The sequence below is a fragment of the Triturus cristatus genome, chromosome 11 (genome assembly GCF_964204655.1).
Source record: "Triturus cristatus chromosome 11, aTriCri1.1, whole genome shotgun sequence".
NCBI lineage: Eukaryota > Metazoa > Chordata > Amphibia > Caudata > Salamandridae > Triturus > Triturus cristatus.
The window spans coordinates 1,095,716,182-1,095,734,162 of record NC_140594.1 but is presented as its reverse complement, the minus strand read 5'-3'; the positions used below and the strand labels follow the sequence as shown (position 1 = coordinate 1,095,734,162).

General features: G+C 40.4%; 1 protein-coding gene across 1 annotated transcript; it reads left to right on the top strand.

The window, feature by feature from the left end:
* The first annotated feature begins 15,085 nt into the window (after positions 1-15,085).
* On the top strand, positions 15,086-15,991 carry LOC146786061 (taste receptor type 2 member 7-like). Its single transcript, XM_085633154.1, has one exon. The coding sequence runs from the start codon at positions 15,086-15,088 to the stop codon at positions 15,989-15,991; it is 906 nt and encodes a 301-aa protein (XP_085489280.1).
* Positions 15,992-17,981: the final 1,990 nt, after the last annotated feature.

The window sequence follows — 17,981 nt, the reverse complement described above, 5'->3', positions numbered from 1 at the left end:
CAGAATATATTGGTCCCCCCTCAAACTATCCAAAATAAAGGGCAGCGGAGAAGCAAGATGTACAAGATGAGGTGCTCAGTTGGCAGATGATGTTCATGTGTTTCCATCCTGCCCACTGATTCAAGAATTCTGGGGCAAAGTGGGTAAGACTCTGACTGATGCCTTGGGCTTCGAGATTGAGGAAAGCCCTTCTCTTATCTTGTTTGGCATTATTTTGTCACCCGAAGGGGTGCCAAGCCTTTCAGGGGTACAGAATAAATTGGTGTTTTATTTGGCCAGGAGGGAGATCTGTAAATTATGGAGTCATGTGGTACCCCCAACATGGAGAGCTTGGAGATCCTGATTAAGCTACATGATAGAGTCTAATGATTATACCTCTTGGTCAACTCATAATGTGTACTGCGGTGGCTCTCGTAAGAACATTAGCTGAGCTTGGAATCCCCAAGTTATAAGCAGCCGGGGTGGATCAGGGTGAGAGGTTGCTATAGCTACGGAGGTCATATGAGGATTAAAAAAAAAAAAAAAAATCTGAAATGCTTTGTGGAGGTGAATGCATCGTTGATTTATTGGAGCGTAATCTGTAGTGACAGTGACAAGTGGGTTCTTACTCATCCTTACCTGGTGAGAGCAGAGTCCATGGTTTTCCCTTAAATTGCAATGAATATTCAAATGTGCAAAATCACATGGAAGCTCAGCTCATTTGGCCCCGCCCACCTTAGTAGTATGCAAAGGTCTTCCTCCCTTTTGTCAAGATGATGCACAGCTTAACTAGAGGCCCCCAGCGCGTTTCTTGCTAATTTTAGTGACATGTTCTTGATGTCGAGGAATCACTTACTTCATATAGTTAAGAAAAAAGACCCTTGCCTTGGTGGATATTTAACTCTTTGTATTCTCGTTGTCTTCTCTATAGGAAAATTCATGTTATCACACATTTCTGGATAAAGATGCACGAGGAACAATCACATTGCCAACACACACACAAGGTCACTGGTGACATTTTGTTGTGCTCCATCACATAGAGGTGTAGAATATGCACAAGCCATTTACCCAAGGAAGTAGCAGTAGAAAGTACTCCACTTAGGTAGATATTTTGTGCAAAACTGTGGACTCTTTTTGGATAAAGGGGCAGGTGCGGTTCTGTTGTGGCCTAGTCACTGCCACAGCTACTAATACACCTAAACAGACACTAAGAAATCCACTCACACACTCAGGCACTCACACACCACTGAAAGACCCAGGCAGACACTGATACACCCACTCAGACCCGCTCAAACACTCACAAACCTGGTCACACACCCACTCACAGGCCTACTCAGACATTCTCACATAGACACTCATGCACCCACTCACAGAAACACTCAGACACTCTCACACCCATGCACAAACCAACTAAGGCACTCATGCACCCACTCACAGACCCACTATACTCTCACAAACCCACTCACAGCCTTACTCAGAGACTCATGCACTGACTCACAGACCCACTCAGAGACTCACATACCCACTCAAAAACCCACTCAGAGACTCCTGCACCTACTCACAGACTCTCATGCATGTATAGCATATAGTTGCCAGTTGAGGAGGCAGCCATGGACACCATCTTCGGCCCTAGCTATGTGAATTTGCATATGGGCTGGTAGGAGAAGCAGGTGCTGGCATAGGATTTTGCCCAAGAGATGACAGAAAACGTGATCCTATCGGCACGATATATAGATAATTTATTTATCATCTGGCGATGATTGAAAGATTCAAAAAAGAAATTTGTTGAGAGAATCAATACCAATGACTAAAATTTACACTTTACTTTCCACATAAGCACAGAGGCAGTTTAGTTTTTGGATCCCACTATATATATATTGATCAACATAAACTGCACACAAAAACCTTCTGAAAGAGCATTGCAGGCAATGCACTATTGCATGGCCAAAGCTTCCATCCAAATAAGTTGAAAAACAGTATCTCCTATGCAGAGAATCTCCACATGCGGAGAAAATGTAGCAGTAATGCACAGTTGGAAGTAGCACAACAGGAATTGAGCGACAGTTTTCTTGCATGTGGCTATGGTGAGAAGGTGGTACAAGCTGCTAGGAGTAAAGCAAACTCCAAAACAAAAGATGAAGTGCTGTTCTCTGAACATTTGAGAGAAGAGTGGCAACAGGACACCCCTCTCATTACAGGATTTAGTATCCAACACATGCAAGTGAGATGGATCTTCCAGAAGCATTGGCACTTACTTCGTAGCGATCCTATTATAGGCCCACAGATTGACTGCAGACCCCTGAGAGCTTTCCAAAGATCAAGGTCAATGAGAGATGACCTGGCGGTCAGCATTCCGAAAATGCGGCAGGGTGGCACAAGGCTTATGGGTAGTGGAGGTTGTAGAAAGTACCACTAAAGCAAAGCACGTAAACATGGAGTTAACACCTCACAATTGGCTTTGCCATTTTCAGATGGGGTTTGGAAAATCAATCAATCAATCATAACATTTCAAGAGTGAGTTTCCTGTGTATGTGCTAAGATGCACCTGCTCAAGGTTGTATATAGGAAGAACTATCCTAAAAGTCAGTTTACGTATTTTACAACAGGGCGATTAAACATAAAGTTCAGACATACCCTGTAGCCAGGCACTTTGAGGAAGTACATGGAATTAAGACAAAGGACCTAAGGTATTTTTTATTAGATCAAGTGCCCAATAGAGTTAGAGGAGGTAGCAGGAAAAGATATCTGAGGCAACTAGAGTCCAAACACATTCTTAGATTTAATACCAAAAATCCGTCAGGGTTAAATATCGAAGAAGATTTAATTCGTTGTCATTAATAATGGTTAGAAGGTTAGTTATCACTCCACTTAACACTTTTCACAATTTGGTATGTTTTTGGGGGGGTTTGTCGGATGTCAACTTAATATTGACAATGACTTAGATAGACATAGGCAACAGTAGTGATGATGTTTCAATATGATCTATCCTGTGATGTGCTCCTGTTAGACACCTCAATATAAATTTGTGAAAAGAACAGGTTTCTTTTGATTCTGTGATTGTATACACTTAAGTGTATATTTTGTACCAATTTACACAGATGCACTATGCACTTTCTTGGGATGGGCACTTGCCCGTAATTGTCTGTGTGACTGCATTTTAATGAGTAAATTGTTTTTCTAAAGTTGTTTTTATTAAGCAGTTGTTTGGAGTCAACAAGAGTCATATTTCTTCCCTGCAATCACCTTGTGTTATCTGGGAGTTGTGAGTTTAGTTCCCTCCTGTCTCTCTCTTTTTTTTGGATCATTTTGATATGTATACCGACATTTTGCCTCCCTGGTCCTCAAAGCATTTTAGACTGATTAGAGCCTAACCTTTCTGCAAATTTCCTTCATTCAGTGTTGTTAACTGTAATATCCTGAAACAGTCTACATTTGGGCATGTGGTGTTTTTTACAAAGAGATATAGGGGTTCATGCCTATAGATTGTGTGTCATTTTACATCATTTTGTATTTGTAATTTCATTTTTCTTAGCAGCCTTTGTTTGTATGAGGATGCGGGGATTACCTATACCAGGATTAGATTATCACAGAGATAGATGTTGATATTATCTTTTCTGTGGCTTTTGTTTGATAAAGATAAGACCTTGAATCTTGGAACTTGAGATAGGTGTGAATACTCTCTGAGGTTGCAAATGATGTATCTGGAACACTAGCCACTTGGTTTGACTTTGTTTGACTAGGCAAGTATCAATCTTTGCATCTATTACTTAATTGTCTATCAGGGCACTTGCCAGTAATCACCATAAATTAATGTTTATCATGTGTGGTTTCTTTTTCTGGTTTTACTGTTAACCATAGGTAAAATGCTGGATTTAATTGATTTTATAAAGTATCATAATCCAATGTATTCATTTTTCACTTGAATTATTTAATTGCCAGTAACAACAATACAATATTTGTCGGTATATGTCATTGTTTTACATTGATAAAATGCTGAATCCATTCTTTCTTTCTTGTTCTCAATGTGTCAAAATGAAATGTTTCATTTTTCACTTGGAAATTCATTTAGTTAGATGTATTAAAAATTGTGGAAAACAAAGTTTTTCATTTACTGCATCGGTTTTTGAAAACCTGCTGAGACAGAAAGTAATGCTATATTGTTATTTTGAATATTGTTTTCTATGTCTATGCCACGGCAGCCCCTGGTTTTGTTTTATAACGTGATGGGGCATGTTGCACTAAGGTTTGCGCGTGCCGAAGCCTGGGCTCGGGGCAAACGCGTGGCTGCAAATAAAATAAATCTTCTTGGATTGAACTGTGGAGTGCGAAATCCTCTTTGATACTGATTGATAATTTCTTGGGTTCTACCTTATACATTACGGGCTATGCACTCGTATACTCGCACCAGCCCTGCAAGTGTGGATGAGGCCGGTTTCACTGCAGTGTTTCTATATATATACATATATATATATATATATATATATATGTATATATATATATATATATATATATATATATATATACCTACCGGTAAAAAAAGAGGAGTATGAAAATATAAAATCCCCATTCCTCTTTTTATAGACTTCTTTAAGGCAAGTCATAGCAAAAACTGCTGAATGGAGTTACACCAAATTCAGTAGGAAGCTAGATGTTGGTCCGCAGATTTTGCTTTTTTTTGATTTGGTGTAAATCTGTTCAGTAGTTTTTGAGATATTAAGGGTCAAAAATAATTTCATATTTAGGCAGTTGGATATGCGAGAGTCCCACGAACGTCCAGCGAGAGCATGAATAAAAAAATGAAGTCCCATGATTGGCTGAGAGGCCTGTTTTTCCTGAGAGCCTTCAATCTCTCGCAAAAGGCCTCCACGAGTCCTGTGAGAGTGAGCACTCTGATTTCCTAGCTGTTGGAATTTTAGAAATCAAATGGCCGCAATTACTGTTTACTGTGAAAATTGGATGTGTTGTGTAAATGAAGTAAAACAACTAGATAAGGGGACAGTAGAAAGGCATGCTGTCCCCCTAGACTTAGAGAGGAGGAGTCTAGGGGGTAATATCTGTGAAGAAAACAAATGTATATTGTTTTTAAAATAATTTTCACTATCTTACAGGACTCTCACAGAATTGTGAGTAGATGAGTTCTCAATACACTTTATTAGTAGGAATGCATATTGTGGTCCCCGTTTTTTAGAGGAAATGTGTAAGAAATAAATACTGTAATGATTAGAATGTTAATGCTTTTTCTAAAAAATAAAAATAAATTGCCAGACTTGAGCGGGATTGTGAAAAGTAAGAAGAAGAAGGTGATGTTTGAATACAATCTGGTAAGCGCAGCTGTTCCTGAAGGAAGGAGTCTGTCTGAAAACAGTGTCTATAAGAGACTTGTAAGTAGAGTTAAGGCTCTTCCCACACCCTACTATGCACACCTATCATCAAAGGTTGTTAGTGGGGAGGACATTCCCTTGACGCAGCATGCAATGCACACATGTCATCCAAGAGAAAGGTCTCAGCAGAGAGGCCAGTCTCTCTCCACACACCCTAGTATGCATATTCCTCATCTGAGAGAGAGGTCTTAAATGGGAGCCCAGTACATCCACACACCCTACTAAGCACACCCATCATCTTGGAGAGAGGTCTGACAGGAGAGGTCTGTTGTTCCCCGTTCACCCTACTACGCATACCTATCATCTGAGAGAGAGGTCAGAAAGAATAGGCCAGTCCATGCACACACCCTACTATGCACACTCTTCATCTGAGAGAGAGGTCTCAGTGGAAAGGCCAGTCCCTCCCCACTCACTACTACACACTCCCATCAACCAAGAGAGAGGTCTCAAAGGAGAAGCCAGTCCATCCACACACCCTACTGCAAACAAATGTATTCTGAAAAAGAGGTGTGAAAGAAGAGGCCAGTCCCTCTCTACTCACTACTATGCACTCCTTTCCTTTGAGAGAGAGGTCTCAATGGAGAGGCCAATCCATCCACACACCCTACTATACACACCCATCAACTGAGAGGTTTGACAGGAGAAGCCAGTCCATGTATACACCATAATACACATGCCCATCATCTGAGAGAAGTCTGACACGAAAGGGCAGTACCTCACCACACACTACTATGCATACGTGTAATTTAAGAGAGAGCTTTGAAAGGAGATGGTTGTCCTTCGTCACACCCTAGTTTGCATAACTATTATCCAAGAGAGGGTTATCAGTGGAGAGGCTATTCACTCCCATATACTACTATTGTCCTACAATTCTGTTGTGATCCCACAAGAGAGACACACAAGAGTAGTGTGGAAGCTTCACGGATTGAAGTGTGCTGCATGAGGTTCAGTCAGTCTTGCAAGTATCTCATAGGACTCACATGGATAATTACTGGGCCTGCCACGAGGCGTTTTACAATACCGCGAGAGTCTTGTGACATCATATGGGAGAAGTAAAAAAGAGCCAAGGCTCAACCAATAGTTACCATTCTTATTGCATGGGTAAAGAAGTGCTGAGTTGTGATTGCGTACAGAACCAGAGATAGCTCAGTTTGTTCTTGGTGCTTTGGAGGAGAAGGAAGTCTGTTTGAGTTGTGCCCAGCAGAAGGAAATTTATTTAGAGCTTAAAGAGACTGGTGTCTTCATCTACATTTAAATAAAGAACAAGCTTAGGTACGTATTCATATACTTTATACACTTTAGGGCTGATTACAATGTTGTGCCGAAACTTTCTGCCTGACTCATTGTCGGATTCGGTTCCGACCGACTCGCGGTCGGTTGTTCCACACAACCGATTACGAAGCTTCCGAACACCGTTCATAAGTACTCTCATTGACATCTATAGGTGCCTGTGTTCTGAGGACAACACAGGCTCCCATGGGGAAAAGGGTTTTCTGTGAAAAAATGTACACCCTGTGGTGGGCACCCCATGGTGCCTTCCACACAGTGCATTGTCTCACAGGGGGTCCCTTGGGCACCCCATGGCCCCCAACCAGAGGCCTCAGGATGAAGGGGGCTTGCTAGGGGCCCCAAAGTCAGTTTCCGACAGCCTATTCATGTCAGACAGACTAACATCAGAATCGGTCGGTCGGAAAAGCTGTCCGTAGAGCTGTACGAACTGGTTCCGACCGACTTGGATTCTCCGTTTGCCCGTGGGAACCAATTCGGAATGACCGAGTGGTTCCCCTTCCGACCGTGAGCATGATAATTGGTCTGTCGGAATTGTTTCCAACCGAGTCAGATGGATGGGTTCCGTCACAGTCTTGCTGATTCGGACTGTCTGTCAGAGCCTTTCCCCACGACATCGTAGTCTGCACCTATGTTGTGAAGTGTAAGTAAGTGAACTCATTTTCGTAAACTTATTTTACAGCATGTTTACAGAGTGAAAAAGCTGATTGGGGAGGTATAGATCTCTTAATATAGCTTTTTAGAAGTATACATTAAAATGTAGAGCAATATTAGCAAGTATTGTAGATTGTTTTGAAAAACAAAGTGTTCCAGCAGTATGTATTTGCAAGTAAAGGACGCAGTGTTTCTAAAATTATAAAGCAAAGGAAATGGATTGTGTTGATATATGACTTGGTGTTTTTATGAACCTCACTGTACATACACTTTAGCCCTATGAGATATTTGAGTGGTGATATTGCTATTTCTAGAGTGAAAAACCATGCTCGGTGTTAGTGAAGGTGTCTCGGGAGGAAAGTGTTTTACGTTGTTAATTTATACACTTTTATGAAATCAGGTTTGATGGCATGTTCTAATTTATTTGTGAAAAAAATACACTGGGTGAGGGTGTGGAATTTATCTGGAGAAAGGAATAACAAGTTATTGTTACACTCTAAATATGTGATTGTGAGTGAAAGATGTGGAAATCTTTACAGAATATAGTGAAGAATGACTGCTATGATTTATTGACGAGTACGCAACTTTTAAATTGTTTGGCTATATTCTGTTTTTGTAGGAAGAAAATGGAAAACAGAATCACCATTTCATCCGTTGATTGATCTTTTTACATTTGCTGTGCTGTCCAGCTGCCCTACTACCTTCCTGCCTGAATGAGAAGGACTAGACCTGCATCTTGAACCCAGGAAGCCAAGTATGGTGGCGTAGTGTCAAGGAGGAAATGGTGACAGGCCAAAGCGCTTATCTCGCAGTGCCCTTCCGATTATGGTGGGGTAGTGTCATGGGGGAGTAGTGACAGGCCAAAGGCTCGTTGGCTGACCTCCTGAAAACAGCCTCAGGAGCAGAAGGTTCAAATCACCTAGAACCCGGCCACTAGACTTTGTCAACTGTGAATCCTACTCTCCCAAGATGTGCCACCCCAATCCTGGATGCTTGGACGTGTCTCTGAAGGTGCTTTACCAGCCCAGCTGCGGTATCAACAGAACTAATGCAGCATGACCCATCGCCTCCCTCAAACTCCGCATTGTACAAGCAGCACAATGCGTCACCTCTCTCAGAACTCCCCATCAAAAATTGCTGCGCGATGCATCCTTAAACTGGACATTTAATTGTACCCTGTAGCCTTCTCAGAACCACTGCTGTGCAACACATCCACGATGCAGACCAGCTCATGGCATGCCCCTCGTCGATGTTATCCGCAACGAAGATGCAGGATTCAGCATCACAAGCCCAGCTAGTACTTCTGAACCATTCAGTGCGCAACACATTTCAGATGCAGGAGTTAGCAACAATAGCCCCTCATTGATGGCATCCTCGATGACTATGCAGTACCTCGATTGAAGCATCGCAGCTTCTCGGAGCCAATGCTGTGCGACGCATCTCCACTCCAGGAGCTTGCATCACCCTAGCTGCGCAACCCATAGTCTAAGCCGGATCTTGCAATGCTCCACAACCAGGTTGTTCAGCGAGCCTAACTGGCTCATTGTATCCAGCCCACGCTCCATTGTGGTCGGCCTGAACTTGTAACTTTGTCCCAGTCTGCATGACCAGATAATCACAGTTATCGCTTTGTACTTCTAGGCACTATTTTCACTTAAGATAAGGGTACCCAAGCACACGTAAAATCAAGGTCAAAACAGTTAGAATATACATAAACAAGTAACACAAGTAGATCTTCGTCTCTTTCTTTTGAGTTTCTTCGGTTTAATATTCTTTTCTCAGAATGTATTTCACAGTCTTCAAAATGGTTCCCAAGCCAACACGTGTTTCGTCGCCTTTAGTAGTTTTTTACATGCGACTTGTTCACGGCTAGGTACAAATTGATATGGTAATTACATTAGTTTATATGTTATTACAAGATGCAAACATTTGTAAACAACGTAAACAAATGTGCTCCCAGGGTAGGTGTAAAAACTATGGGTGGATTTATCCATAGATGGTATCACAAGGCTATAGTGTACTATCAAACACCGTGAGGTATGGTGAGCACTAGCCATATCATATCAGTTGGTGATTGTCAGATCTTCTACAAACTAGCGTGTGAGTGACGTATGTGAGACAATCCTGTATGTGCTGGAACTTCATTCCAGTCTGAATTTAATCCGATATCGCATGCGGTATGAACAGTCCATTAAGTCAGAAAAAACACAATAAGTACGCAGACTATTGTCGTAAAGAATTTATGAGTAGAGATAAAAAATGTGCCAAATGGAAAAAGCAGGTGACGCAAATAAAACAACTGACCTGAATACGGTTTAATATGCAAAGTCTGTAAAAATGTAATCAAGATAAGAAAAGTGTCAACATTGGTAACTATATAGACACTTTGTAAAATGCTTGAGTAGTGGACGAGTTCTTGTCCAAATTCATATACATACGTCTAGTATGACGATATTTCCAGGTCATACAATCAAACGACGAGGGAGGGGGAGGTTAAAGAATTTCTTCTGGGTGAAACGCTTTCACATCTCAGCTGTGCTCGAAATTTGAGCACCTCGTCTGAAACAAAAAGATAGATTGTCTCAGTATTGTCAACAGACAACATAACTGGTCTGTCTGTCAGAAATTACATTTCTGCGGCAATGCCGAGATGAGCTATGCATAAATTTGTTAGGCCCGTATACGTCTCGTCTATGTATAATATTAGAGCATCTAGTCTTTAGAACCCGAGACATGTAGAGTATAATCTTAACATGCGACGAGGGAGGGGGAGGCCCATAATATCATTTGCTATTAACGAAAATAGAATAAAATTAAATTAAAAACTCTAGTCTCAGTATACACGAGTAAAATCTTGGTGTGCCCATGCACATTTGTTTTTAAACTAGGGAACACAAGAACAATAAATTTTATAAACTCCTCATTCCAAAGTTATCTATGTTCAATCAAAAAGAATCCTCGTTAGAAACAAATAGATATCCTTGTGTTCTCACTGTCTGGCTCGTAATCTCTAAACGTATTTACTCTTTGTAAAGAGTAAAAGGTTATGACAAAATGACAAGGCGTGCCCCGTTATTCGTTCTCCTCTTACCTCTCGGTCTGTATATATAAACGTATTTGCTCTTTGTAAAGGGTAAAGGGTTATGGTAAAATGACAAAGCGTGCCTCGTTATTCGTTCTCCTCTTACCTTTCGGTCTATGAAGTGTATCTCCCCCCAACCGCGTCTGGCTCCAAATTAGAGTTGTCGGTGTGCGTTTACTCGGCAAGTATATGCACGAGTGGAAGGTCACGTGACCGGAAAGCGGGCAGCTGCGGAAAGCATACCACCGAAAACCACAGGCGCCATATTTAAGAAGGTTGCGTCTGGATGGTATAGAATGGGTCGAAATCTCACCGAATTCTATTTTCAGTATTATCTAAATGAATAAGACGCGATTAAACCATGTTTTATCAACATTCCAGACCCGATATGAGTGCGAGTGACATTATCATGTTCGTAACCGATTTGATAAATCGGTAGAAAATATTGCATTACGCATTCGCGTTGTAAAAGGAAGGACCAAACTCAGAGTATCTAATTGTGATTGTATCACTGATAGCAAAGTCATTTAAGCATATATTGAATTGCAAGTTTGGCAGCCATCTTGGGTCAGGACATGCCTAAGATAGTGAAGGCAAAGAAAACTTTATGACGGGCCCAAAGTGCACAGAAATCACGGCTGCACTGTAGGCAGTTATCGAGTGTATATTATAAAAGCGTAAGTATAGGGCCACATATACATATCTCGAATAGTCGAATAAAAAATCTGAAACTATCATAATTAAGGAACATGAGGCGTGCCTGTAGTAAACTGAAAATTTGTTTGTCAAGTATCCAAGGAATTTCCGGAACTCAAAGACTGTACATACCGTGATGTGTATAAAATTAATAGTGGCTTACCACATATAACCAAAGGTGATTTATGGTGAATGGGTGAGTGACATCATGAAACATATACTTCGCAGAATTCCCATAATCTCTTCAATAGAACCATATTTATACAACAACCAAATGTTTTCAGAAGAAAAACATCTATGTATTTGTACACTGTCCAATACTCTTAGGAGATGATATAATAATATGGCCGTATATAGTGTCTGACTTCATTTACCAAGAAAATAATGCATTTCATCATCAACATTGATCCCTAACTCAGTCGTACGTAATTTCAATATCCAGGAGGCTTCATTTCTACGAAGCATGAGTTCTCTGTTACCCCCTCTAGGGTTTCTCATGGTTTGCTCTATACCATAGAATGTAAAGTCCCTGTGTACTCCCTGCGAGTGGCATTCCAGGATGTGTGTCGCAATGGGGTATCTTTCATCACCCTGTTTCACTGCCCTCATGTGTTCCCCTATCCTGACACGTAGGGGGCGTATCGTGCTGCCCACATATTTTTTGTTGCACCTGCACTCGATAATATATACAACAAAATTAGTGTTGCAATTGATATTCGTCCTAATCTTGTAACATTTCTCGTTAGGACCCATGAATTCCAATTTCTTATTGTAAGCCCATTTGCACGCTGAGCAGTGTCCACATCTATGGAAGCCCTCCATATGTGTAGTCAACCAGTTTTTACCGGTAGTGGCTATTGGATAGCTGAGGCTAAGGAGACCTCTAAGGGAGTTTCCTTTTTTATAGGTGATTTCTGGTTTGTTGCCAATAACCCCTGTCATGGTATCGTCTTTTTTGAGGAAATGCCAGTGTCTGTTAAGACTTTTAACTAGCACATCCGAAATGTCATTGTAGTTTGTAATAAATCTTACTTTGTTATCATCTGTCTTCCTGTTGGTAATATCCCTGAGGGTCGTTTCTCTTTTAATCTTCATGATCCTAGCTTTTGCTTTTTTTAGAATGTTGGTGTTGTAACCCCTGGATTTAAAGCGTTCAGTCATTTCTTCAGTACATTTTGTAAATTCAGCGTCCAGACTACAGTTGCGTCTGGCTCTGACAAATTCTCCATAGGGTATCGCATTGATCTGGTGCCTAGGGTGCGCGCTGGTGGCATGCAATATTGCATTGCACGCCGTGTCTTTGCGATACAATCTGCTATTAATCTGATTGTTCCCTACGTACAATTCTATGTCAAGGAATGTGACTTTCACCTTGCTATGCTCGTGTGTGAATCTGATATTCCATGTATTATTGTTGAGGTGTTCCACAAATTTCATGAGTGTTTCTTCATCTCCTGTCCAGATCATCAGGCAGTCATCGATATATCTGCCCCAAAAGAGAATAAACTCTGTCCATTCCGATCCATGTTGGCCCCAGATCCACTCCTCCTCAAGCCATCCCATGAACAGATTGGCGTATGAAGGAGAGAATCTGGAGCCCATGGCAACTCCCTGTTTTTGACGATACCACCTATCCTTAAACAAAAATACGTTGTTGTCAAGGATAAGTTCTATCATGGTAATCAACATCTCTGTGTGTTCCCATGTGCTTGCTGATCTGGTGCTTAAGATTTTTTTGATCGCTCTTAATCCACATTCTCTATTGATACTGGTGTAGAGGGCCGTGACATCTAGTGTCACTAGTATCATTTCTGGTCCCCATGTAATGTCCGATAAGAGTCCCAAAATATGTTTTGTGTCCCGTATATATGATGGGAGGTTGCATACCAGTGGTTTTAGGAAAATGTCAACATATTCTGACATTCTTTCTGTGGGGCCCTCTATCCCCGAAATGATAGGTCTACCCGGAGGGAACGGAAGGTTTTTATGTATTTTAGGCAGTGTATACAGGCAAGGGTATCTTGGTTTATTAACCTGCAGATAGCTGTACTCATCATGATCTAGAATACCCATGCCATACCATTGTTTTAAATGTCTGTTAATGTGTTCTGTCAATTTCCAAATTGGATTGCTGGAAAGGTGTTCATAGCATTCCAAGTCTCCCAATTGGGAGAGAATTTGTTTCTCATAGTCAAGGTTGGACATGATGACAATGTTGCCCCCTTTGTCCGCCTCCTTTATAATAATGTTGTCATCAGTTCTTAACTTATATAATGCTTGTCTTTCCCCATATGTCAGGTTATCATTCCTTAGTCGTGGTGTGCGTTTCTTTAGATCAAATCTGTCTAAATCGCTGCTGACAAGTTTGTGGAAAATGTCTATACTGTTCCCACTCTGTAACGTTGGTACCCATTTAGATTTTTCTCTTAAGCCACTTTCTACTCGTACATCACTTATCACATTCAGATCACGCATGACAATATCTGCAGTTGTAATTTCATCTTCACAATCTGTTAGTGACAAAAGTAGCCTAGTGTCAATGATTTCTTGAATAGTTACCGCACTCAGAGGATGTAGTTGCTGATCAATAGTATCTTTTTTATTCATTTCATTCGTAAACATGAAGTGTTTAACTATTTTCACTTAAATCTTTAATACGGGCTATCTCTGCTTGTACTGATTGAATTTTTGTTATTTTGGTATCAAATACTTTATTAAATTCTATTTCTCTAAATTGGTGTGGGAATTTTCTCGTGTCATATTTTCATTTCATAACTGTTTTAACTGCTGCATAAATACTTCACACATTTCCTCCAAGTTAAGTCTGACTGCTTACGCGACGAGCTACCAGAGCGTTAAGCAACCAAAGGTTAATTTGGGATTTTCTTTTGACTACACCCTGACAGAAATTGTGCTGCTGCTTGAGTAGAGTTTCACCACCCTCAATCATTGACCTGGTTTCCAACATTAAGCAATAGTAAAATGGTAATGGCGAGGGATTGTAAATGTGATTTTGTGATTTAGATATTGTTTGCAATCAACAAATCACATTTTTTTGCTAGTATGACAGGAAAACACATAGAACAAATGTGTCCTACAAAAATGTTCCAGTCACAATATGGTTTAACACAATATTGAGAAGGTAGATAAATAAAGATAACTTTCTATTTTCAGTTTCCCATTTAAGTAACTTTAAATTTATAAATATATAGGAAGTGTGTTTAAACATACATGGGAACGCTCCTGACTATTTCAATGAACGAAAGAGTTCCATTTTGTTGGATACATTGAGTTTGTAAGGAGATGGTGTGATGCAGGGAAAACAATTTAGCGAGAAATACTCCTAAAAGAAATGTGTTACTATTTTATGTACTTCAGATGAGAAGAGAATGTTATATACTCTTTCTGTTTTCATGATTATTTCTGGTTTCTAATAGCAAAAGATGGAAAAATTCACAACTGAAATTGCATTATGGGCATATGTACATTTAAATGATCCTTTATACAGCCTGGACTTGGTATTTCTCTGAGGAAACAGAAACATTAACTCCAATACATTGAATCCATCCAAATCAAAGTGTTGGTGAGGGAGATAGTATTAACACAAGATAGAAGCACCTGCACATTTCAAGAGTCTCTGGAAAGTATCCCTGCCCATGATACTCACATACAGTTTTGGTATTTATTTAGAATATTAATATTAAAGAATGGAATTACTAGCAGTCTATAAACCATATAAAACATGTTTGCCATGGGTCAATAAGTGATCTAGCATGTTTTTTTTATTTCTTAGAGGAACCAGAAACATAAAGCCTGCTGCATTTGTATACATTCAAAGCCATGGTTTTGATGGGAAAGGTAGTGTTGGTAACATTAACCATGAACACCTGCAGGTTTTAAGTTTATGGAAAGCATCCTTGTTCATGATACTCACTCACAACCTCTCCTGAAAGCAAGACTTCATTTTGTGAAATTGCCAATAGACCTGCAAGGAAAAGTAGAGAAAATGGAACATACATTTAGAGTTGTTTTTGCTACCATAACATCAGTCCTAAATGTGATTGGAGTTCTCGCCAGTTCCTTTATGGTGGCTTTGAATTCCCTGGATGTGGTTAAAGGCAAACGCCTGGGCACCTGCGACTTGATCTTACTGGCTCTGGGACTGTCCTCCACTTGTTCTCAGTGTATCCTATTGGTGCAGATGTATGCAGTTTTTACATTGAGTGAAGCTCATTTCATGGAGTTCCAGATTCCAGTCCTAACTCTGCTTGAAACATGGATTGACTCTTCTAATATCTGGTTTACTGCTTGTCTGTGTGTCTTCTACTGCGTGAAGATCGTGGACTTCAACCACCATGTCTTCTTCTGGTTAAAGTTGAGGCTTTGCAAGGTGGTACCCTGGCTGCTCCTCGGAACGGCTGTGGGTTCCTTGGTCCTCAGCATCAGTGCAAACTGGTTCCCATGTATAGCATTCTCTACCCACACAACAGCTAATGATACAGCTGACTCCACAGTTACAAAGGGTGACCTGAACTCACAATGTGTGTACTTTTATGGAATTAACGTCATTGCCTTCATCTTGCCCATTGTGTTTGTCATTATTTCCATCACACTCATCCTCGTCTCCCTCTGTAGACATACCAGACGGATGAAAGAGAGGACATCAGAGTTCAGCCAACCCCGGCTAGAGGCTCACTTTGGGGCGGCCAGGATGGTGGGTTCCCTCCTTCTGGTCAATATTTTATGTTTACTGTCTGAGTGTGTGATACTACAATTCGAGACTCTTTGGCTTACTTCCACATTCTGGTTCATCATTTACTGGACTACACCTACAAAATCCATCATTTTGATTCTGGGAAACACCAAACTTAGGCAAGCACTCTGGAAGGTTCTCTCACACTGGAAACAGTGAGAAGCTGCAAGGTCAAAATTGATTGGAAGGGATCTCTTTCGTTTGCCAGACATTGTGTCTGACACTTTACTATTTTTGATCACCATACATCGTATAAAAATGATTTGGACTCTCTTCAGGCAACAGCACATCAAACCAGAAAGATTACTTTGTAGATTTTCATTTATTTAGCATGACAACGCTTTGAAAATGTAAGGCAATAAAATTAAGGAATTGTGAAACATAGCCTCGACTTTGAAATTTGAATGTATGTTGAGATTCAGCGTTCTACTTTTTTAGTTTCGAAATTCAGAAAGTGCAACACTAGATGCAGATATGCCTAACACTCTTGAATCTAACTGTAATTTCACTTTGCTTTGTGCTTTGATACCTCCAGCACTCCAAATACAATGCATGCTTCTCATGCAGTGCAGAGGTTATAAAAAATCAACACTTTCAAATAGTAGTAGAAAAACAATCCATAGGAGCTTGTGGACTGTGGGATTCTTTAAAACATTAAAAGTAAAGACAGAGGTGTTACACATAGTGTCAGATGCTCCAAAGTACAATTGTATTATGGTGCCTGTGAAATCCTGATATATTCATTAGTGATTTGAGGAGAAATGTTATCAGAATATATTTATTTATTTATTTATTTTATTTTTAACGTTTTATATAGTGCGAACATGACCCATGGTGGTATCAGAGCGCTTTACACGTGCACGGAGAGCAAAGGCATAAAGAATCGAATATGGCTTCTAAGATATGGGAGAGATCAGCACAAAGTATAGATACAAGTAGATACTGTAGTACAAACACTATATAAATATATATATATATCTTCAATCCAAATGTGTTGCTGATTATCCTACTTCAATTGGCGGCGGGCTCACGGCGAGGTAGCGAGCCTCTCATATACTCAATTGTCTCTTCCTCAAAGAAGACAGGCCGAGCCAAATTTCTTAAGCTTGAAGTATTTTATTCCATACAGCGGAAACGCCCAACACGTTTTGGAGTGGCCACTCCTTGTTAACGGGTGAACAAGGAGTGGCTGCTCTGAAATGCATTTTCACTGTATTGAGTAAAATATTTCACGCTTACGGAATTGGGCTCGGCATGCTTTCTTTGAGGAAGAAGCAAACAAGTATCTATCTATCTATCTATCTATCTATCTATCTATCTATCTATCTATCTATCTATCTATCTATCTATCTATCTATCTATCTATCTATCTATCTATCTATCTATCTATCTATCTATCTATCTATCTATCTATCTATCTATCTATCTATCTATCTATCTATCTATCTATCTATCTATCTATGTACATATATATATATATTTATATTACCTACTGGCGGTCGCCAGTAGGTAGTTATAGTTAGGACCCCTTTTCCATAGGAAATCCGCAACATTCTATTTTGAATAACTTTGGCGCCGGCCGATGAATCCTCGCGAATTTCTCAAAATAGGTGGGGCGCTACGCTCCGCTCCTACCCTGAAAGTCTCGGGGGGATTCGTCAAGCGGGGGCTGAGATAAAAGGGGGGTCCCAAAACGCGTTTTTCCCATGCATTTTTCCATAGGACCTTTAGACAGGGCTACAGCCCGAACGGCTGAACAGAATTACTAGAAATTTGGTAGAGAGGTAGTCCCTAGGTCAAGGAAGTGCCTTTTGTAGGTTTGGTGTAAATCTGTTCAGTAGATTCTGAGAAAATAGCCTTTAAATCAATATATATATCTGAGCCAGCTTACGGTACGCGTACCGTAAGCTTACCGTACGCGTACGGTGGCGTGCGCGAGCGCGATTCTGATTGGCTGTTAGATCTTAGTAAACATTCGAATCGGCCGAAACCAGGAAGCGGCGGCCGCCATTTTGTGTGTTTCACTCAGAAAAAAAAAGAGTGAAAACAAGAAAAGGGGGCAAGGAGGAGAGTTACAGACCCCCTTACATTTGTGAGGGGGTCAAAGAAGGACTGTAAAGTTCAAAGAAAACATTTATTGATTTTTAAA